Source organism: Salvelinus namaycush, chromosome 15, assembly GCF_016432855.1.
Source record: "Salvelinus namaycush isolate Seneca chromosome 15, SaNama_1.0, whole genome shotgun sequence".
Classification (NCBI taxonomy): domain Eukaryota; kingdom Metazoa; phylum Chordata; class Actinopteri; order Salmoniformes; family Salmonidae; genus Salvelinus; species Salvelinus namaycush.
In genome coordinates this window covers 20,799,579-20,816,174 of record NC_052321.1, presented here as the reverse complement: position 1 = coordinate 20,816,174, position 16,596 = coordinate 20,799,579, and the positions used below count along the sequence as shown (strand labels likewise).

Genomic DNA, 16,596 nt, shown 5'->3' with positions numbered 1-16,596 from the left:
CAGGTATATCTGCTAAGTGATTGATTGGGTTCGTGATTGATCTGTTTGTTTAATTTGGTCCAATGATCTACCTCTGTTGAATCCCCCAAGATATCCCCTCAGAGACTATTTCCACAGATAAGACATCACCAACACAATAACAGACACACACACACACAACGTATTACCTGAGTTGGTTGGCTGCTGACCTTTCAGACTTCATACTCCAGGCCCTCGTGGGCAGCTGCTGCAGAAGGAGAAATAGCCACACTATTTAAGCACTGTACTGTGTTTGAGTGTGTTTTTACTGACAAGATCCTTGATGCTAGTGATGCTCTGTTGGGAAATAAATAACAGGGATGGGAGAGGGGGGTGAGGAAACCACAGTTAACATGTACCCAGGGAGTGCAGATGTGTGAAGACATGGCAGGCTATTATAAGCATGGCTCCTTGTTTTATGACTGTAGCCCAGTCCTCCATGTTATAGCTCCAAGGCATGACTGGACACAAAGATTGTCCATTCATGAGATGAGGGATTTTATTGTTCAATTTGCATATTCTTTATTTTGTGGTTTAATTGGTTTTGTGCTCATCATTTTGTAAAAGCCTTGTTATTTAACATTACGGTCGGAGGTGTCATCTGTAGCTGTCAACACAATCTTGTTCCATGTATGGGCATGCCCATTTTCAACATGGAGAACATTTGTAAACCATCAGGGGGAAAACAGTTGTGACACGATGTGAAATTACCCAGGGTTGGTTTGATTTAGGGCCTGCATTTTTTCTCTAAGATTTACTACCAAGTGTACCAAGTGGTCAGACATTTGAGTTTTTTTTAATGTCATGTAAAAACAGTGTAGATCCTGTTTTCTGTTTGTTTAGTAGGCACATTTTATCCACAGTCCTAATCTCTCTTCTGACCTAGTGGAATTCTTGATTTCACCTAGTGGCATTCTTGACTGTAGAGTTGGAGAGTTTTCCTTTGGAAAACAGGACCTGAGAAGATGGGTGTGGATCAGGATGTGTTCTTGGTTTGCCTGTGCTGTGTGCCCAGGGCTGTTCTGAGAGTGTGGGAAACACTGGCACAATCTAGCAAGAGTTGCCCATAGCTTAAGCTTGCCTAGTGCCTATTCCTCCTAAGTGCCTGTCCTGTTCATCTGTGCTTCTGATGTAATGGGGCAGCAGGTAGCCCAGTGGTTAGAGCATTGGTTAGAGCACTAGTAACCGAAAGGTTGCAAGATCAAATCCCCGAGCTGACAAGGTAAAAATCTGTCGTTCTGCCCCTGAACAAGGCAGTTAACCCACTGTTCCTAGGCCGTCATTGAAAATAAGAATGTGTTCTTAACTGACTGTCCTAGTTAAATAAAGGTAAAATGGAGGTTGTCTTCTGTTGTAATGGAGGTTGTCTTCTGTTGTAATGGAGGTTGTCTTCTGTTGTAATGGAGGTTGTCTTCTGTTGTAATGGAGGTTGTCTTCTGTTGTAATGGAGGTTGTCTTCTGTTGTAATGGAGGTTGTCTTCTGTTGTAATGGAGGTTGTCTTCTGATGTAATGGAGGTTGTCTTCTGTTGTAATGGAGGTTGTCTTCTGTTGTAATGGAGGTTGTCTTCTGTTGTAATGGAGGTTGTCTTCTGTTGTAATGGAGGTTGTCTTCTGAAGGTTTTGTTATGATTAATGCATCTTTCCCCTCGGAAGAATCTTCATTTTTATTGTATTTTACTTTCTGTATTCCACAGCTGTGTATTCCATTGTTCCTTGCTCCCCCCCTCAGAACCTGCAGCAGTTACGTAAGGGGAAATGCGGGTTGCTCAGGAGGTATCGGCTAGCCACCCTGAGGGCCTGCCGTCTCATCTTGGTTACGCTCAGAGGGAGATGACAAATTACTGCTCACACAACATTGGGTAGAGAGAGGGCTCTGGAAAAAGGAGTGGAAGGTAGAAATGGACAAGGGGACTTGGAGAGCTACAGGGCAAGGCCAGTGTAATAGAGTTCCTGCAGAGCTCCCAGGTCATAGAGATGAAATGGGGAAATGGATGTGTTAATATGGATGTGTGCGTGACTCCATATTACTGAGATGAGTTGGGTCACGGTCGTTGAGGGGGACAAAGGCAGACCTGTGGAAAACAACTAGGATTAAAATAAAGTGTTAAAGTTCAGTTATGATTATTCAGTATTAGTGTGCAAGAGGAAAAGTAGGTTAAGTCTCTGTAAATGTTTGAAGTCTTTGTTTAAAAGTCAGACTAAATTAGCCATGGAGAGGGCAGGATCATTTTTATGTAGATCCTTATATAATAAGCCAATTTAGAGTAGTGCAATTGATCTATAAATCATTAGGGATTATGATTTGCTTCCCTGTTAAAATACATGTTCGTTACAACATGAAGTTCTATTTACATTCCAATCATCCCACTGATGAAGTGCGGAATATAAAATGACCTAATTACTCCAGGAGTGAAATGAAAGGCATTATTTTGTGTTACCTGGCCAGACCAGATTGTGGGTTGATGCTGCATCACTCTGGGTGTGTGCTTTGATAAAGGCACACTGCAGTACCAAGGTATGAGATTGCCTCTCACCCAAATCATCCTAGCATGTTGAGGTGACAGGTGGAAGAATTGATTTTCCTCATGTCAGCCTTGTTCCGCCCAATTGATGCAGATGAGTCCATCTCTGATGATAGCTCCTGTCACAGTTACTCTTTTCAGCCCCAGTATATCACAAAGCAATGTAGCGCTTCTTCTCCCTGCCCTGAAAGTCTACTGTAACTGGTGTCCAAAACCCTCTCGTCTTCCTACAACTGATAGTGATGTGAGCAGCCCAGGAGTTAGTTGTACTCCTATAGACTACAATATAGCTGGCTGCTCTGACAACTAGGCTCCAGTCTAGCAGTGGTGTCCCAGGCCACTGCGGTCGGGCGGGCAGGCAGCCAGTAAGGCAGGCAGGCAGGCAGCCGGTAAGGCAGGCAGGCAGGCAGCCGGTAAGGCAGGCAGGCAGGCAGCCGGTAAGGCAGGCAGTAACATACAGAGCTATAGATCAGATGAGATAGTAGATAGTCCTGGTTTACAAGCCCAGCCAGACGCTGCAGCACGGCACGGGAGGGAGAGAATCTAAACAGCTCATTAGAAAGGCTCCATCACATCCTTGGATCACTTTAGTTATCCTCACCCAATTATCCTGCCCTTCCCCTTCCCTAGCCCAGAATAACAAAGGAGGGTATAGTCTGGTGAGTCACAACCCCCACAGACGCAAAGATGCTGCTGTGGAGGTAGTTCTTTAGGGCAGGTTGTCTCAACAGAAGAGCTCTGCTGTAAATTAAACACCCTCGCATCCACATAACTGTGTGTGTGTGTTTTTTCCTGTTTGTTTTCTATTCGTCCGCTCTGTATACTCTGCCTCGTATTGTACCTTCTGTATCGTCTTTCACATACCTGGAAATGTCTGTGTGTGTCCAGACTGTCGTCTCCTTCTGGCAGCGTTGTGGTTTCCACCTCCCCAGACTGATGCTGCACCTCCTCTCCTCTCCCTGCACCTCCTCTCCTCTCCCTGCACCTCCTCTCCTCTCCCTGCACCTGCTCTCCTCTCCCTGCACCTCCTCTCCTCTCCCTGCACCTCCTCTCCTCTCCCTGCACCTCCTCTCCTCTCCCTGCACCTCCTCTCCTCTCCCTGCACCTCCTCTCCTCTCCCTGCACCTCCTCTCCTCTCCCTGCACCTCCTCTCCTCTCCCTGCACCTCCTCTCCTCTCCTCTCCCTGCACCTCCTCTCCTCTCCTCTCCCTGCACCTCCTCTCCTCTCCTCTCCCTGCACCTCCTCTCCTCTCCTCTCCCTGCACCTCCTCTCCTCTCCCTGCACCACCTCTCCTCTCCTCTCCCTGCACCACCTCTCCTCTCCTCTCCCTGCACCACCTCTCCTCTCCCTGTGGACAGAGAAGTGAGCTACCGCTGCTCCCCATAGCCAGTCAAGTCAGTCAGTCAGTCAGTCAGTCAGTGGTCGCCTTGAGTGGCGTTCACACCAGAGAAACAAGGTTATTACCAGGTGAAGGCAGGCAGCTAGGCAGGCTACAATGCTCCGCTCTGTTGACCAGTGTCTCACTGGTGCTGCTGTGTCATTGGTCCATAGCTCCACTTCACTTCTCAGACTGAGCTGTAGGTCTGGCTCCTGATCTGAGAGGTGAGGAGGGGGGGTTACTGCATTAGACCCCCTCCTGATCTGAGAGGTGAGGACGAGGGGTCACTGCATTAGACCCCCCTCCTGATCTGAGAGGTGAGGAGGGGGGGTCACTGCATTAGACCCCCTCCTGATCTGAGAGGTGAGGAGGGGGGGTTACTGCATTAGACCCCCTCCTGATCTGAGAGGTGAGGAGGGGGGGGGTCACTGCATTAGACCCCCCTCCTGATCTGAGAGGTGAGGAGGGGGGGGTCACTGCATTAGACCCCCTCCTGATCTGAGAGGTGAGGAGGGGGGGTTACTGCATTAGACCCCCTCCTGATCTGAGAGGTGAGGAGGGGGGGTCACTGCATTAGACCCCCTCCTGATCTGAGAGGTGAGGAGGGGGGGTCACTGCATTAGACCCCCTGGTAGTCTCATATGAGGGAGGCAGCCTTCCCTCCTACTGCACATTCACAGATCCACCTAAAGAAGAGTTGTCCTTTTTGTGTGTTGTGGGTCTTTGAGCACAATCCCTTTATTACCCTTTGAGAGAGGATGGACAAGCAGAGAAAGACCCAGTGAGGGAGAGAGAATGAGGGTGAGTTTGGGAGGAGGAGAGAGCTCTGAGTAGGACTAGGCTCTGCTGATTCTGGCATGATTACTTCAACTGTTTGTCATATCAGCTTAGCTCTGACAGCGGGATCGGGAGGCAGAGAGGTGGCTTGAGAGGGGAACCACAGCCAGGATTCCACACTAGCCTCGAGGAAGAGCTGTGTTCTGGGCCAGCCCTGCCTCCTGTGTCTCCCTGCCTGGTTCCTCCATTCCACTGGGTCTGAGGCTGAAGCCGCTGGACTCCTCCTCAGAAACAATAGAGATAAAGGGGAAAAGTGTGTTTGAACGTGTCACCTCATGTCTCATCAGGCTCTCTGAACGGCGCCTGCTAAGTGGCAGCGTGACAGGAAGAGGGCTGGCTTTTTCCTCGTACAGGTGTTACTGTGGCAACCGGAACCGGCTTGCCATCCATCGCATGTCACCTGTTTTTTCATCCCCCTCTTTCCCGTCTTCCACTCGCTTTGCTCCCATGAGTGGATCCTCTTCAAATCACATTTTATTGGTCACATACACATGGTTAGCAGATGTTAATGCGAGTGTAGTGAAATGCTTGTGCTTCTAGTTCCGACAGTGCAGTAATATCTAACAAGTCATCTAACAATTCCCCAACAACTACCTAATACACACAAATCTAAAGGGGTGAATGAGAATATATGGATGAGCGATGGCCGAGCGGCATAGGCAAGGTGCAATAGATTGTACAAAATACAGTATATACATGTGATATGAGTAATGTAAAATATGAAGCATTATTAAAGTGGCATTATTTAGAGTATCCAGTGATTGGGTCTCAATGTGGGCAGCAACCTCTCTGAGTTAGTGATTGCTGTTTAGCAGTCTGATGGCCTTGAGATATAAGCTGTTTTTCAGTCTCTCGGTCCCAGCTTTGATGCACCTGTACTGACCTCACCTTCTAGATGGTAGCGGTGTGAACAGGCCGTGGCTCGGGTGGTTGATGTACTTGATGATCTTTTTGGCCTTCCTGTGACATCGGGTGCTGTAGGTGTCATGGAGGGCAGGTAGTTTGCCCCTGGTAATGCGTTGTGCAGACCGCACCACCCTCTGGAGTTCCTTGCAGTTGAGGGCGATGCAGTTGCCATACCAGGCTGTGATACAGCCCGACAGGATGCTCTCGATTGTGCATCTGTAAAAATTTGTCAGGGTTTTGAGTGACAAGCCAAATGTCTTCAGCCTCCTGAAGTTGAAGAGGTGCTGTTGTGCCTTCTTCACCACACTGTCTGTGTGGGTGGACCATTTCAGTTTGTCAGTGATGTGTACACTGAGGAACTTAACTTTCTACCCTCTCCACTACTGTCCCGTCGATGTGGATAGGGGGGTGCTCCCTCTGCTGTTTCCTGAAGTCCACGATCATCTCCTTTGTTTTGTTGACATTGAGTGAGAGGTTATTTTCCTGACACCACATTCCGAGTGCCCTCACCTCCTCCCTGTAGGCTGTCTCGTCATTGTTGGTAATCAAGCCTACTACTGTTGTGTCATCTGCAAACTTGATGATTGAGTTGGAGGCGTGCATGGCTACGCAGTCGTGTTCTCTGAGGCTGACCGGAACATATTCCAGTCTGCGGGATCAATACAATCTTGAAGATTGGCTTCCGATTGGTTGGACTAGCGTTGAATGGTTCTCGTCACTGGTACATCCTGTTTGAGTTTTTGCCTATAAGACGGAAGGAGCAAGATGGCGTCGTGGTCGGATTTGCCGAAGGGAGGACGGGGGAGGGCTTTGTATGCATCTCGGAAGTTAGAGTAGCGGTGGTCGAGGGTATTGCGCATATTGCAATCAATATGCTGGAAGAATTTAGGTAGACTTGTTCTCAAATTTGCTTTGTTAAAATCCCCAGCTACAATAAATGCAGCCTCAAGATGTATGGTTTCCAGTTTCCATACAGTCAAGTGAAGTTCCTCGATGGCCGGCTTGGTGTCTGCTTGAGGGGGAATGTACACAGCTGTGACTATAACTGACGATAATTCTCTTGGTAGGTAGAATGGTCGGCACTTGATTGTAAGGAATTCTAGATCTGGTGAGCAGAAGGACTTGAGTTCCTGTATGTTGTTATGATTACACCATGAGTCGTTAATCATAAAGCATACACCCCTGCCCTTCCTCTTCACAGAGAGTTGTTTATCTCTGTCGGCGCGATGCATGGAGAAGCCCGGTGGCTGAACCGATTCCAACAACATATCCCGAGACATCCATGTTTCCATGAAACAGAGAATATTACAATCTGTCTCTCTGGAAGGCAACCCTTGCTCGAATTTCATCTACCTTGTTGTCAAGAGACTGGACATTGGCTAGTAGTATACTCGGGAGCAATGTCTACGGAGCCTGGCCAGGTGGCTGCTTCATCTGCCCCTTCAGTGTTACGTACAGATATATTTTACCCCCTGCTGCTTGTGTGTGTGTGTAGGTGGACGTGGGGGTGGTGCACTTCACCCCTCTGGCTCAGCCCCAAATCAAGCAGCCCTTCAAGCTGGTGGAGAAAGTAGTCAGGAATGTCTTCCAATTCCGGAGGAAGCACTGCCGCAAAGGAATCGAGTAAGCAATATTTCTACCCCTCCTGCTACGGTTCACGCTTTAATCTCTCTCTCTCTGTCTTGCTCTACACTCTCTTTGTTACATGCCGCATTAAGTGAACTCTCAGTTCATCCATGACCAGCTCTATACAAAACTGCTCATGACTCTCTCTCACTCCCCCTCACTCCCCGTCCCATCCATGCCTGTGAGGAGTGTAGGTAGGCAGGCTGTAGGGCCGGAGAACAAAAGAAGAGAACAGCAATTATGAGTCATTGGGGTGTCATAGGAAGATGATAACATAACTTATGTAACTGCAGCGGGTAGAGACAGCTTTAACAGCTTGAAGAGGAGCTACCTGGCACTGAAGCGCTAAGGAAGCATCTGTACTGGGTATGTGGGTGCTGCGATGTGATCTGATGCTCTTGAAGTTGGGTTCTGTATTATGCTTACTGTGAAAACCCATGGTGTTGCTGAGGGCATCTGGGGCTACATCTCTAGTCGAAAGTCTTCAATTGTTTATTCTCCTCGTCTCCGTTCCACGGCCAATGATCTGAGAGGACATGACATGACAACTGAATTTTCTAAGTTACTTTCATCTACAGTGTTAGTATGGTCTGATGGAATCTTCTTTTTAACACTGCATATTTAATCACAACATGATTAATTTATGCGCTTTGTGGCAGCATGTTTGATTTAAATTGTTTTCTATTTCTAAACGATAGCTGGAGGCTTGTGGACATATTGCCTCAGCAGATTCCATCTGGCCCTGTACTGTACCTATGAGTGGTCATTATGGACCGGAAGCCCCCTGAGCTTTTTCCCATTCTCTTCCCAGAATGCTGTTCCCGGAGACAGAGAGGCTGGAGCTGGCAAAGGTGATGATGCATGAGGCAGACGTGGACCCCACCCTGCGCCCCACGGAGCTCTCCATCCCTGACATCAGAGCCCTGGCAGACGCCTACAGCCGCCTCTGCTCTGAGAACCAGGGCCTCCTCACCTACGACTTCAGAGAGGAACTCAGACTCAAACACCTTAACAGGCGATCAGGCAGCAGCACTCAGCAGCCCCTGACAGAGAGAGAAGCTAGGAGGACAGAGAGAGAGTCTAGGAGGACAGAGGGGAAGGAGTGCCTAATGGTCTCTGTTAGAGACGAGACAACAGACTGCTCTTAGCTCTAACATTTCTACCTGGCACACGCATGCATTTTTAAACACCATTTCTCTGGTGTCCCGGGGGTGCTGGGTGAGACACAGGGAATCGCTGGTGTCCCGGGGGTGCTGGGTGAGACACAGGGAATCTCTGGTGTCCCGGGGGTGCTGGGTGAGACACAGGGAATCTCTGGTGTCCCGGGGGTGCTGGGTGAGACACAGGGAATCTCTGGTGTCCCGGGGGTGCTGGGTGAGACACAGGGAATCGCTGGTGTCCCGGGGGTGCTGGGTGAGACACAGGGAATCGCTGGTGTCCCGGGGGTGCTGGGTGAGACACAGGGAATCGCTGGTGTCCCGGGGGTGCTGGGTGAGACACAGGGAATCGCTGGTGTCCCGGGGGTGCTGGGTGAGACACAGGGAATCTCTGGTGTCCCGGGGGTGCTGGGTGAGACACAGGGAATCTCTGGTGTCCCGGATGTGATAGAATAGAGAGGGACTGTGGTGGAAACGGGGGAGAGCTGAACACTGGCTGGGGTTGGGGACATTTGGCGTTGGTCCAAACTGGAGTAGCTAACACACAGCTCAGGCACTCCAGTCCAGTTGTAAAGGAAGAATAGTGTGTGAAATGACCAGCAGGAGAGTTTTAAGTGGTGAGAAGAGTTTGTAATGCTCAACCCATCACGCACCATGTCCTGGTTCTTACTTCTGATCCTGATTTCCCCATATGACTTTGTCCTCTGGGAAATGAGTCCGGAAACATTTTCAGGACGATTTGGAGAATAAGAACACGTTGACGGTATTCAGGCCATTCCGCCTCCTTTTTGTCTCACTCACTGGGGGTGTGGAGTGGGAAGTGCTGTTGAGAAATTGGCAGCTCCTGATAGGGCTACTAAAATCCAGAGTGTTTTGTTAAATAAAGTGCTGGCCATCTGTTTTGAAATGTTTTGTCAGTGATGATGGAACAATGTTACTGTCTCATTAATATGTTCCTACAGATTACACCAACATGTTTCTTCCTACTCTGTCCTGCCTCCATTATACTTTGGTCCAATGCAGAGAACAAGGATTCTCAATTTCTCTGACAGCTTCATCAACTGGGATAGAGCTGGAAATAAACCGTTCATCTTACCTGTGCTTTACCTGTCAAGGAGACAGATTCTCAAAGCCAGACTTAGGAATACAACAGGATAAAACAACCTGCTCTCACAGATAAATGTTTATTTATAAAACAGTTCATTATGGTTCACATTCATTGGTATGCTAGCATTAAAGGCATGTTTACAGTTGAGTTGAGGGCATGTGGTGGTGAAGAGTTGTCAGATAATAGGATGTCTCAACAGCTAAATAATAAGTACCTTTACAAAATATCCCAGATAGTGTATTTATTGCAAGTTACAGCCGTTTCTACCTGTACAATGTCAGTATGTGTAATAATATCACAGATTCAAATGAAGTTATAGTCCAGCTACTCGGGTATGGGAGCTACAAACAGGGCAAGTTGACAACACATTTGAATTAAATCCTTTTACTTTGACAATGCCTATGTACATTGTAAGCAACACTCCTGGGGGAGGATGACTTCAATACACTGGAAACCATTAACTAGGTGAAACATACCAGATTCTTCAATTCAAGCCAACCCCATATGTATTTTACAAAGCAATAAAAAGTTACAACTATCAATAAATAAACATTTCTTTCAAAACAAAAATCCACTTGATGTACAAATACAGGCGCGGCAGGAAGCCTAGTGGTTAGAGCGTTGGACCAGTAACCGAAAGGTTGCAAGATTGAATCCCCGAGCTGACAAGGTAAAAATCTGTCGTCCTGCCCCTGAATAAGGCAGTTAACCCACTGTTCCTAGGCTGTCATTAAAAATAAGAATTTGTTCTTAACTGACTTGCCTAGTTGAAAAAACATTTTGCAAACAATGTACAGCAAGTCACAAAATCAATTTCCATCCTCTCCTGTCGATTTAGATATACTTCCTACAGCTCAAGAAGTCTGAGTTTAAGTGAAGGGTGAGGGTGAGTCTCTAAAGTGGAATCCTCTCATCGCTGTTCTTCTCTCTGACATGAATGAACTGGAAGGTGAACAAAGTCTATTCGTTATATTACTCTCACCTATGTAAAGGAGACAAGTAGAGGAAGCCAATTCATATTATTGAGAACGCTGGGCAGAGGCATATACAGAAGAGCAGGGCTGGAGGCGGAGCTTAGTTGTACATTAGTGCTCAGCAGATTCATTGCAGTAATTATCAGGGACCGAGTCGCCTCATCTCTCTAGGGGGACAACCATGTCGCTGAGCCAAAGGTAGCTCATCTTTCCTTTTACACCTGTGCATACCTAAGCAAGTGGGATATGCCAATTGTACGCTCTCAAAGGAACACAGTTTAACTTCAGAGCTGAGGCACAACAGATACCCTGGGACTAGGACAGAACTGAACCGGGGTTTCCAATGCCCTAAGGCATGGAGCGGGCGCTGGGCAGAGCTTTGGCTCCTCTCCTTGTGTCTATTCCTGACCCTATGAGGAGTTAGGGGCACTGCCAGTGTCCGTAGGGTCGTAGAAACAGTCCTCGTTGACCACGGAGGTGAGGCTCTGTACGCTGAACTCTCTCTCCAGCAGAGCGCTGAGGTCCATGGCTGCCAGGTCCGTCTGGCTGTCCAGGGAACGGCTGTGTTCCCTCAGACTCAGTAGCGCCCGCTGGCTGCTACCTTTCCTCTTCACTGGGCAGAAGTGGCCCCGAACAAGTTTGGGCTGGCTCTCCGGGGTGTTCACCTCTGCTCCCTCTGGCTGCACGCGGGGGGCCGGCGCCCGGGAGGAAGCTGCCTCCTCTGACAGCCTCAAACTGAGAAACTGGGCCTCAATGGCACAGGAGGGGAAGCTCCCTCCAGCCTCACTGAACTCATCGTCCTCATCACTCAGGATGTATGACTCCTTCACAGAGCTGAAGCCAGAGAGCCGCTGGCCTCCCCGAGACCAGGCCTTTTGGGTAGACAGTGTCTTGTGCTGTGTGGGACCGTCAGCTGGGGGAGCGTCAGAGGAGCTGTGGGTGCCGCTGCTCAGGCTTCCCTCGTCTGAGTCAGGCTGGCCAGGTTTGAGTGTGCTGGCTGGAGTGGGGAGATCCAGCAGGGGCTGCTTACACAGCCAGGAGGCTCTGGATGAACCTGGTGGGGGGAGAGCGAGAGACAGCTGCCAACTGAGCAATACATTCACTAATATCTGTCCACAAACACTACTGTATGTACAGTAAGTCAATGAGTGCTTATAAGGTTTAAGTCAAGGTCATGTCTAAAGATAAAAAATCTAAGCAGTGTTATTTTAAGGGATGAAACTCACCTATCCTGGCAGAGGAGGGCAGGGTGCTGCGTAAAGGCGTGAGGCGCTCCTTACACCTCATCTCGGCCGGGAGCATGTTCCGTCTGACGTTCTCCCGGAGGATGGAGCGGATGACCTTGATGATGTTCACTTTGCATTCTGGGACACTGTGGAGGGAAACAGCGGTACCATGCTCTGAGAGAGCAGGGCCAATTCACACAGTCTACAACAGGAGGGTCCCACTTCTCTGCGACTACAGTCCTGCTGGTGCTTATTTCCCCCAGACACTCAATGGACAACTGATTGGCTAGAGAGCCCATGCAACCCCTGACCTTGTAGAAGGTAGTCTCTGATTAAGAGGATAAAGAAAAAACAGCATACTCTGTGGCCCTCAAGGACCAGAGCTATAGATCCAGTCAGAACTACTGCTCTCTCTTACCTGCTACACAGCTGGAAGACCGTCTCTGGCCTTCCCTCCAGTTCAGACTTGGTATGTATCAGCTCCCAGATGCAGGTAGTCTCAGTACCTTAGGAGGAAGGGATTGGAGAAGATCCTTTTAATCAAGACATCTAAATTTAGTATCAAAAGACTCAATATCCAAGAGAATATGATCTCTGGTAGTTAATGAGAGCCAGAAGAGGGGGTGTGTGTGTGTGTGTGTGTGTGTGTGTGTGTGTCTCTTACCTGCAGTGTTGCCTAGTCGGACCTGCAGTGCAGAAAGCGGGATGAGCCAGCGGAATTTGAAGGGGTCCAGGTCTCCATGGGAGTGTGCCAAGCGAGGGGTGGTCTGCTCACACACGAGAGAGAGAGATGTTAGGCACTGCTGGCATCAAAGGCATATGAAAGTAAATGAAAGAGAACTCACCATCTTCTTCTTGAGCTTGTTGCTCTCCCTGTAGACAAGTATCACTGCCTTCTTGAACACTGATGAGAGAAATGAAATGAAAACTTTGAGCACAACTTTGAGAGTTTACACAGGAATCCATCCTGTCAGAAAAGTTTTGATCTGAGTTTACAGCACATTGGCACTACAATGTATCCATAAAACCCCAAACTATACTGGTATAACACTGAACAGCAACATATTTTTGTGGATATACAATACATTTATCTAATAGCTAGCCATAAAATGTGTGTTGTGTTTACATGTGTTTGTGTTAAGCCAGTGGAGTCCAGGCTGAGAGAGACTGCTACCAGGCTCTGGCAAGGGCCAGGCACTCTCTCTCCCATGATACCGCAGTAACGGTACAGTGTCTTTCTAACTCACCAAACACAGTCATCTCGGGGTCCTTTCTCATGCGGCCCAGAGAGGGATGGGGGTTGAGCCAGACGACAGAGGAATGCATGAGGAATTCTCCCATGGTAAGCTCTGTGACCTGGGAGAGAGAAGGAAAGGCCATGGGCCACAGTCAGTATGTGAGGGACATAGTAAGTACTGTATCTGTACAGGGACCTGTGCCACTCGTCTAGCACAAAAAAAGTTCTCTCTGTGTTGGGTGATTGTTGAGTATCTAAAGAGGAAGTATCTATACGGGAACTTGGCTATTTCCAACCAGTTTTCTGTAAGAGATATACATCACTAGGATGAATATATTAAATTGACCCTAATGGTTGTGCAGAAAATTCAGGCTGTGCTGGTGTTAGTCCAACTACGTGTCTAGATTGAAGATGTAAGTGAGAGTGATGAAAGCTGCTGTAAGGGAAGAAGAGGGTAGCGCAGGGTACATTACAGTATAGTTACCTCCTTCTCAGGGCCACTCTGCTCTGCCACCAGCTGGTCAAACACAGAGCCATAGTCCTCATAGATCTTCTGCATCTCATTGATGTGGCTGGCCACCTTCTCCATGGCCTTCAGGGCCTCTGTGGGCACAGAGGAGGGAAAGGAAGGGTTTGTGTCTGTGTGTCTGTGTGTGAGTCTTCAAGTTACCTGTGAGGTGGTAGTGCTCCTCGCTGTCTGTGTCTGTGTGTGAGTCTACAAGTTACCTGTGAGGTGGTAGTGCTCCTCGCTGTCTGTGTCTGTGTGTGAGTCTACAAGTTACCTGTGAGGTGGTAGTGCTCCTCGCTGTCTGTGTCTGTGTGTGAGTCTTCAAGTTACCTGTGAGGTGGTAGTGCTCCTCGCTGTCTGTGTCTGTGTGTGAGTCTACAAGTTACCTGTGAGGTGGTAGTGCTCCTCGCTGTCTGTGTCTGTGTGTGAGTCTTCAAGTTACCTGTGAGGTGGTAGTGCTCCTCGCTGTCTGTGTCTGTGTGTGAGTCTACAAGTTACCTGTGAGGTGGTAGTGCTCCTCGCTGTCTGTGTCTGTGTGTGAGTCTACAAGTTACCTGTGAGGTGGTAGTGCTCCTCGCTGTCTGTGTCTGTGTGTGAGTCTACAAGTTACCTGTGAGGTGGTAGTGCTCCTCGCTGTCTGTGTCTGTGTGTGAGTCTTCAAGTTACCTGTGAGGTGGTAGTGCTCCTCGCTGTCTGTGTCTGTGTGTGAGTCTACAAGTTACCTGTGAGGTGGTAGTGCTCCTCGCTGTCTGTGTCTGTGTGTGAGTCTTCAAGTTACCTGTGAGGTGGTAGTGCTCCTCGCTGTCTGTGTCTGTGTGTGAGTCTTCAAGTTACCTGTGAGGTGGTAGTGCTCCTCGCTGTCTGTGTCTGTGTGTGAGTCTACAAGTTACCTGTGAGGTGGTAGTGCTCCTCGCTGTCTGTGTCTGTGTGTGAGTCTACAAGTTACCTGTGAGGTGGTAGTGCTCCTCGCTGTCTGTGTCTGTGTGTGAGTCTACAAGTTACCTGTGAGGTGGTAGTGCTCCTCGCTGTCTGTGTCTGTGTGTGAGTCTTCAAGTTACCTGTGAGGTGGTAGTGCTCCTCGCTGTCTGTGTCTGTGAGAGAAACCAGCTCTCGGAGCAGTAGAGGGTATTTCAACACTCTCTGGACTGGCTTGATCAGGTAGGACTCCAGGGTTGAGGAGTGCTGCTTCGTAGGGTTCCTCGCAGCCAGGAACTCCTTAAAGGACCAATCAGTCTTAGCTGTAGACGACAAACAGACTTATTTACCAAGCCCTGTACATGTAAGTTGTTCAGTCACATATTTCATTCTGTAGCACGCTTGGAGGACTGTGCCTAGTGATGCTAAATAGACCCACCACTGTATCTTGGTGCAATAATACTTGTCCACATGGGGGCAGTATAGGCTACTCCTCACCACTGCAGTAAAATGGCAACACTGCAGGTAGCTACTGTAAAACATGGTTTGGACATGAGACTGCCACTCCATTGCAAACAATACCATTCAAAAGACACTATGATTCAAAACAACCACAGCAGTGATTTTCATTCACAGTGTGCATAGCGAGGAGAGATGTCTAATAGTGGGTGCTGTGTGGTCTAGGCTTGGGCAGGAGCTCACCAGAGCAGAGGACCGGCACCTCAAATGTTCTACTGCTTGAGCTCCTGTTCCTCTCATAGAATATTAGCTCAAAGGTATTGTGGAGCTCCTGCACCTAAATATAAACAATACTGGCACCCAAAATGAGTACCGGCACCTATTTCAGTCCAAATCAAGAACAGTGTAGTATTGTAACACATTGAGAGGCATCCTGGAGGTCAGGTGTAGACATTTCTTGCCACCTCGCTGTGTGTCTCATGTGTGAAAGGATTGAGAGGCCATTAGAGTATTAATTATAGCACTCTGAGCCACAGAGACAGGCAGCTGCATTGACACTTCACACAGTAAATTGGCAGGCAATTAATGAGTAAACGAGTAAACACAAAAAGTGTATGCGTAGCGAGAAGGGGCCCAGTACCACATTGGCCCGGCACCACGTTGGCAGAGCGAGAATGTGTAATTACTAGAACCGCTGACAGACACCCACAGATTCTCTGTGAACGCCCTCGTTCAGTTGTGTTGGGCTCCGATGTGCTAGGCTTTGTTGTACTCTGATGGACTGTGCTCTGATGGACTGGGTTGTGCTCTGATGGACTGGGTTATGCTGTGCTCTGATGGACTGGGTTATGCTGTGCTCTGATGGACTGGGTTGTGCTCTGATGGACTGGGTTGTGCTCTGATGGACTGGGTTGTGCTCTGATGGACTGGGTTATGCTGTGCTCTGATGGACTGGGTTATGCTGTGCTCTGATGGACTGGGTTATGCTGTGCTCTGATGGACTGGGTTATGCTGTGCTGTGATGGACTGAGTTGTGCTCTGATGGACTGGGTTATGCTGTGCTCTGATGGACTGGGTTATGCTGTGCTCTGATGGACTGGGTTATGCTGTGCTCTGATGGACTGGGTTATGTTGTGCTCTGATGGACTGGGTTATGCTGTGCTGTGATGGACTGAGTTGTGCTCTGATGGACTGGGTTATGCTGTGCTCTGATGGACTGGGTTATGCTGTGCTCTGATGGACTGGGTTATGCTGTGCTCTGATGGACTGTGTTGTGCTGTGATGGACTGGGTTATGCTGTGCTCTGATGGACTGGGTTGTGCTGTGATGCAGAGTTCTGCTCTAATGCATGTTTACGCTGCGGTTTCCTACTTCAGTTCATTCTGCTTCATCAGAGACTGTTGAGGAACATGCAAAGCCGCTTGCAAGATTATCCTTGCGCTATTAAAACTCCATTTCGGTACCTGCTTCTAGGAATGCAACGCGTAATCTTGTAATGGGAAGAATTTAAGAGGCACCGGGGTGCAATTTCCCCACCTGCTCGGTTTCATTCATTCTGCGCTGGGCAGCGTGCCCAAACCAGAGGAAGAGGCCAACGTTGCGGGCATAAATTAAGTTCAACATTTATATTCACACATATAAACAGGGACACTCAAAATTTCTAGCACTCCCCCTGTCTGCGGTTCATGGTCTTTCTCTCATTATAGACCAGCCTTCGTTAGCT

The 16,596-nt window shown here is 48.6% G+C and overlaps 2 protein-coding genes across 2 annotated transcripts in view; one reads left to right on the top strand and one right to left on the bottom strand.

The window, feature by feature from the left end:
- LOC120060293 (dimethyladenosine transferase 1, mitochondrial-like) overlaps positions 1-9,345 on the top strand; it is a 40,833-nt gene extending 31,488 nt beyond the window's left edge. The window contains exons 6-7 of the mRNA XM_039009483.1: positions 7,159-7,286; positions 8,101-9,345. Coding sequence (XP_038865411.1) covers positions 7,159-7,286; positions 8,101-8,437 — 465 coding nt within the window. The 3' untranslated portion in view covers positions 8,438-9,345. The remainder of the gene's footprint in view (positions 1-7,158; positions 7,287-8,100) is intronic.
- A 272-nt stretch (positions 9,346-9,617) lies between these two features.
- Positions 9,618-16,596, bottom strand: part of LOC120060291 (T-lymphoma invasion and metastasis-inducing protein 2-like) — a 64,626-nt gene continuing 57,647 nt past the window's right edge. Inside the window, exons 18-25 of the mRNA XM_039009481.1 lie at positions 14,558-14,737; positions 13,476-13,594; positions 13,002-13,110; positions 12,600-12,658; positions 12,419-12,521; positions 12,173-12,260; positions 11,755-11,900; positions 9,618-11,582 (exon numbers count right to left, since the gene is read on the bottom strand). Coding sequence (XP_038865409.1) covers positions 10,939-11,582; positions 11,755-11,900; positions 12,173-12,260; positions 12,419-12,521; positions 12,600-12,658; positions 13,002-13,110; positions 13,476-13,594; positions 14,558-14,737 — 1,448 coding nt within the window. The 3' untranslated portion in view covers positions 9,618-10,938. The remainder of the gene's footprint in view (positions 11,583-11,754; positions 11,901-12,172; positions 12,261-12,418; positions 12,522-12,599; positions 12,659-13,001; positions 13,111-13,475; positions 13,595-14,557; positions 14,738-16,596) is intronic.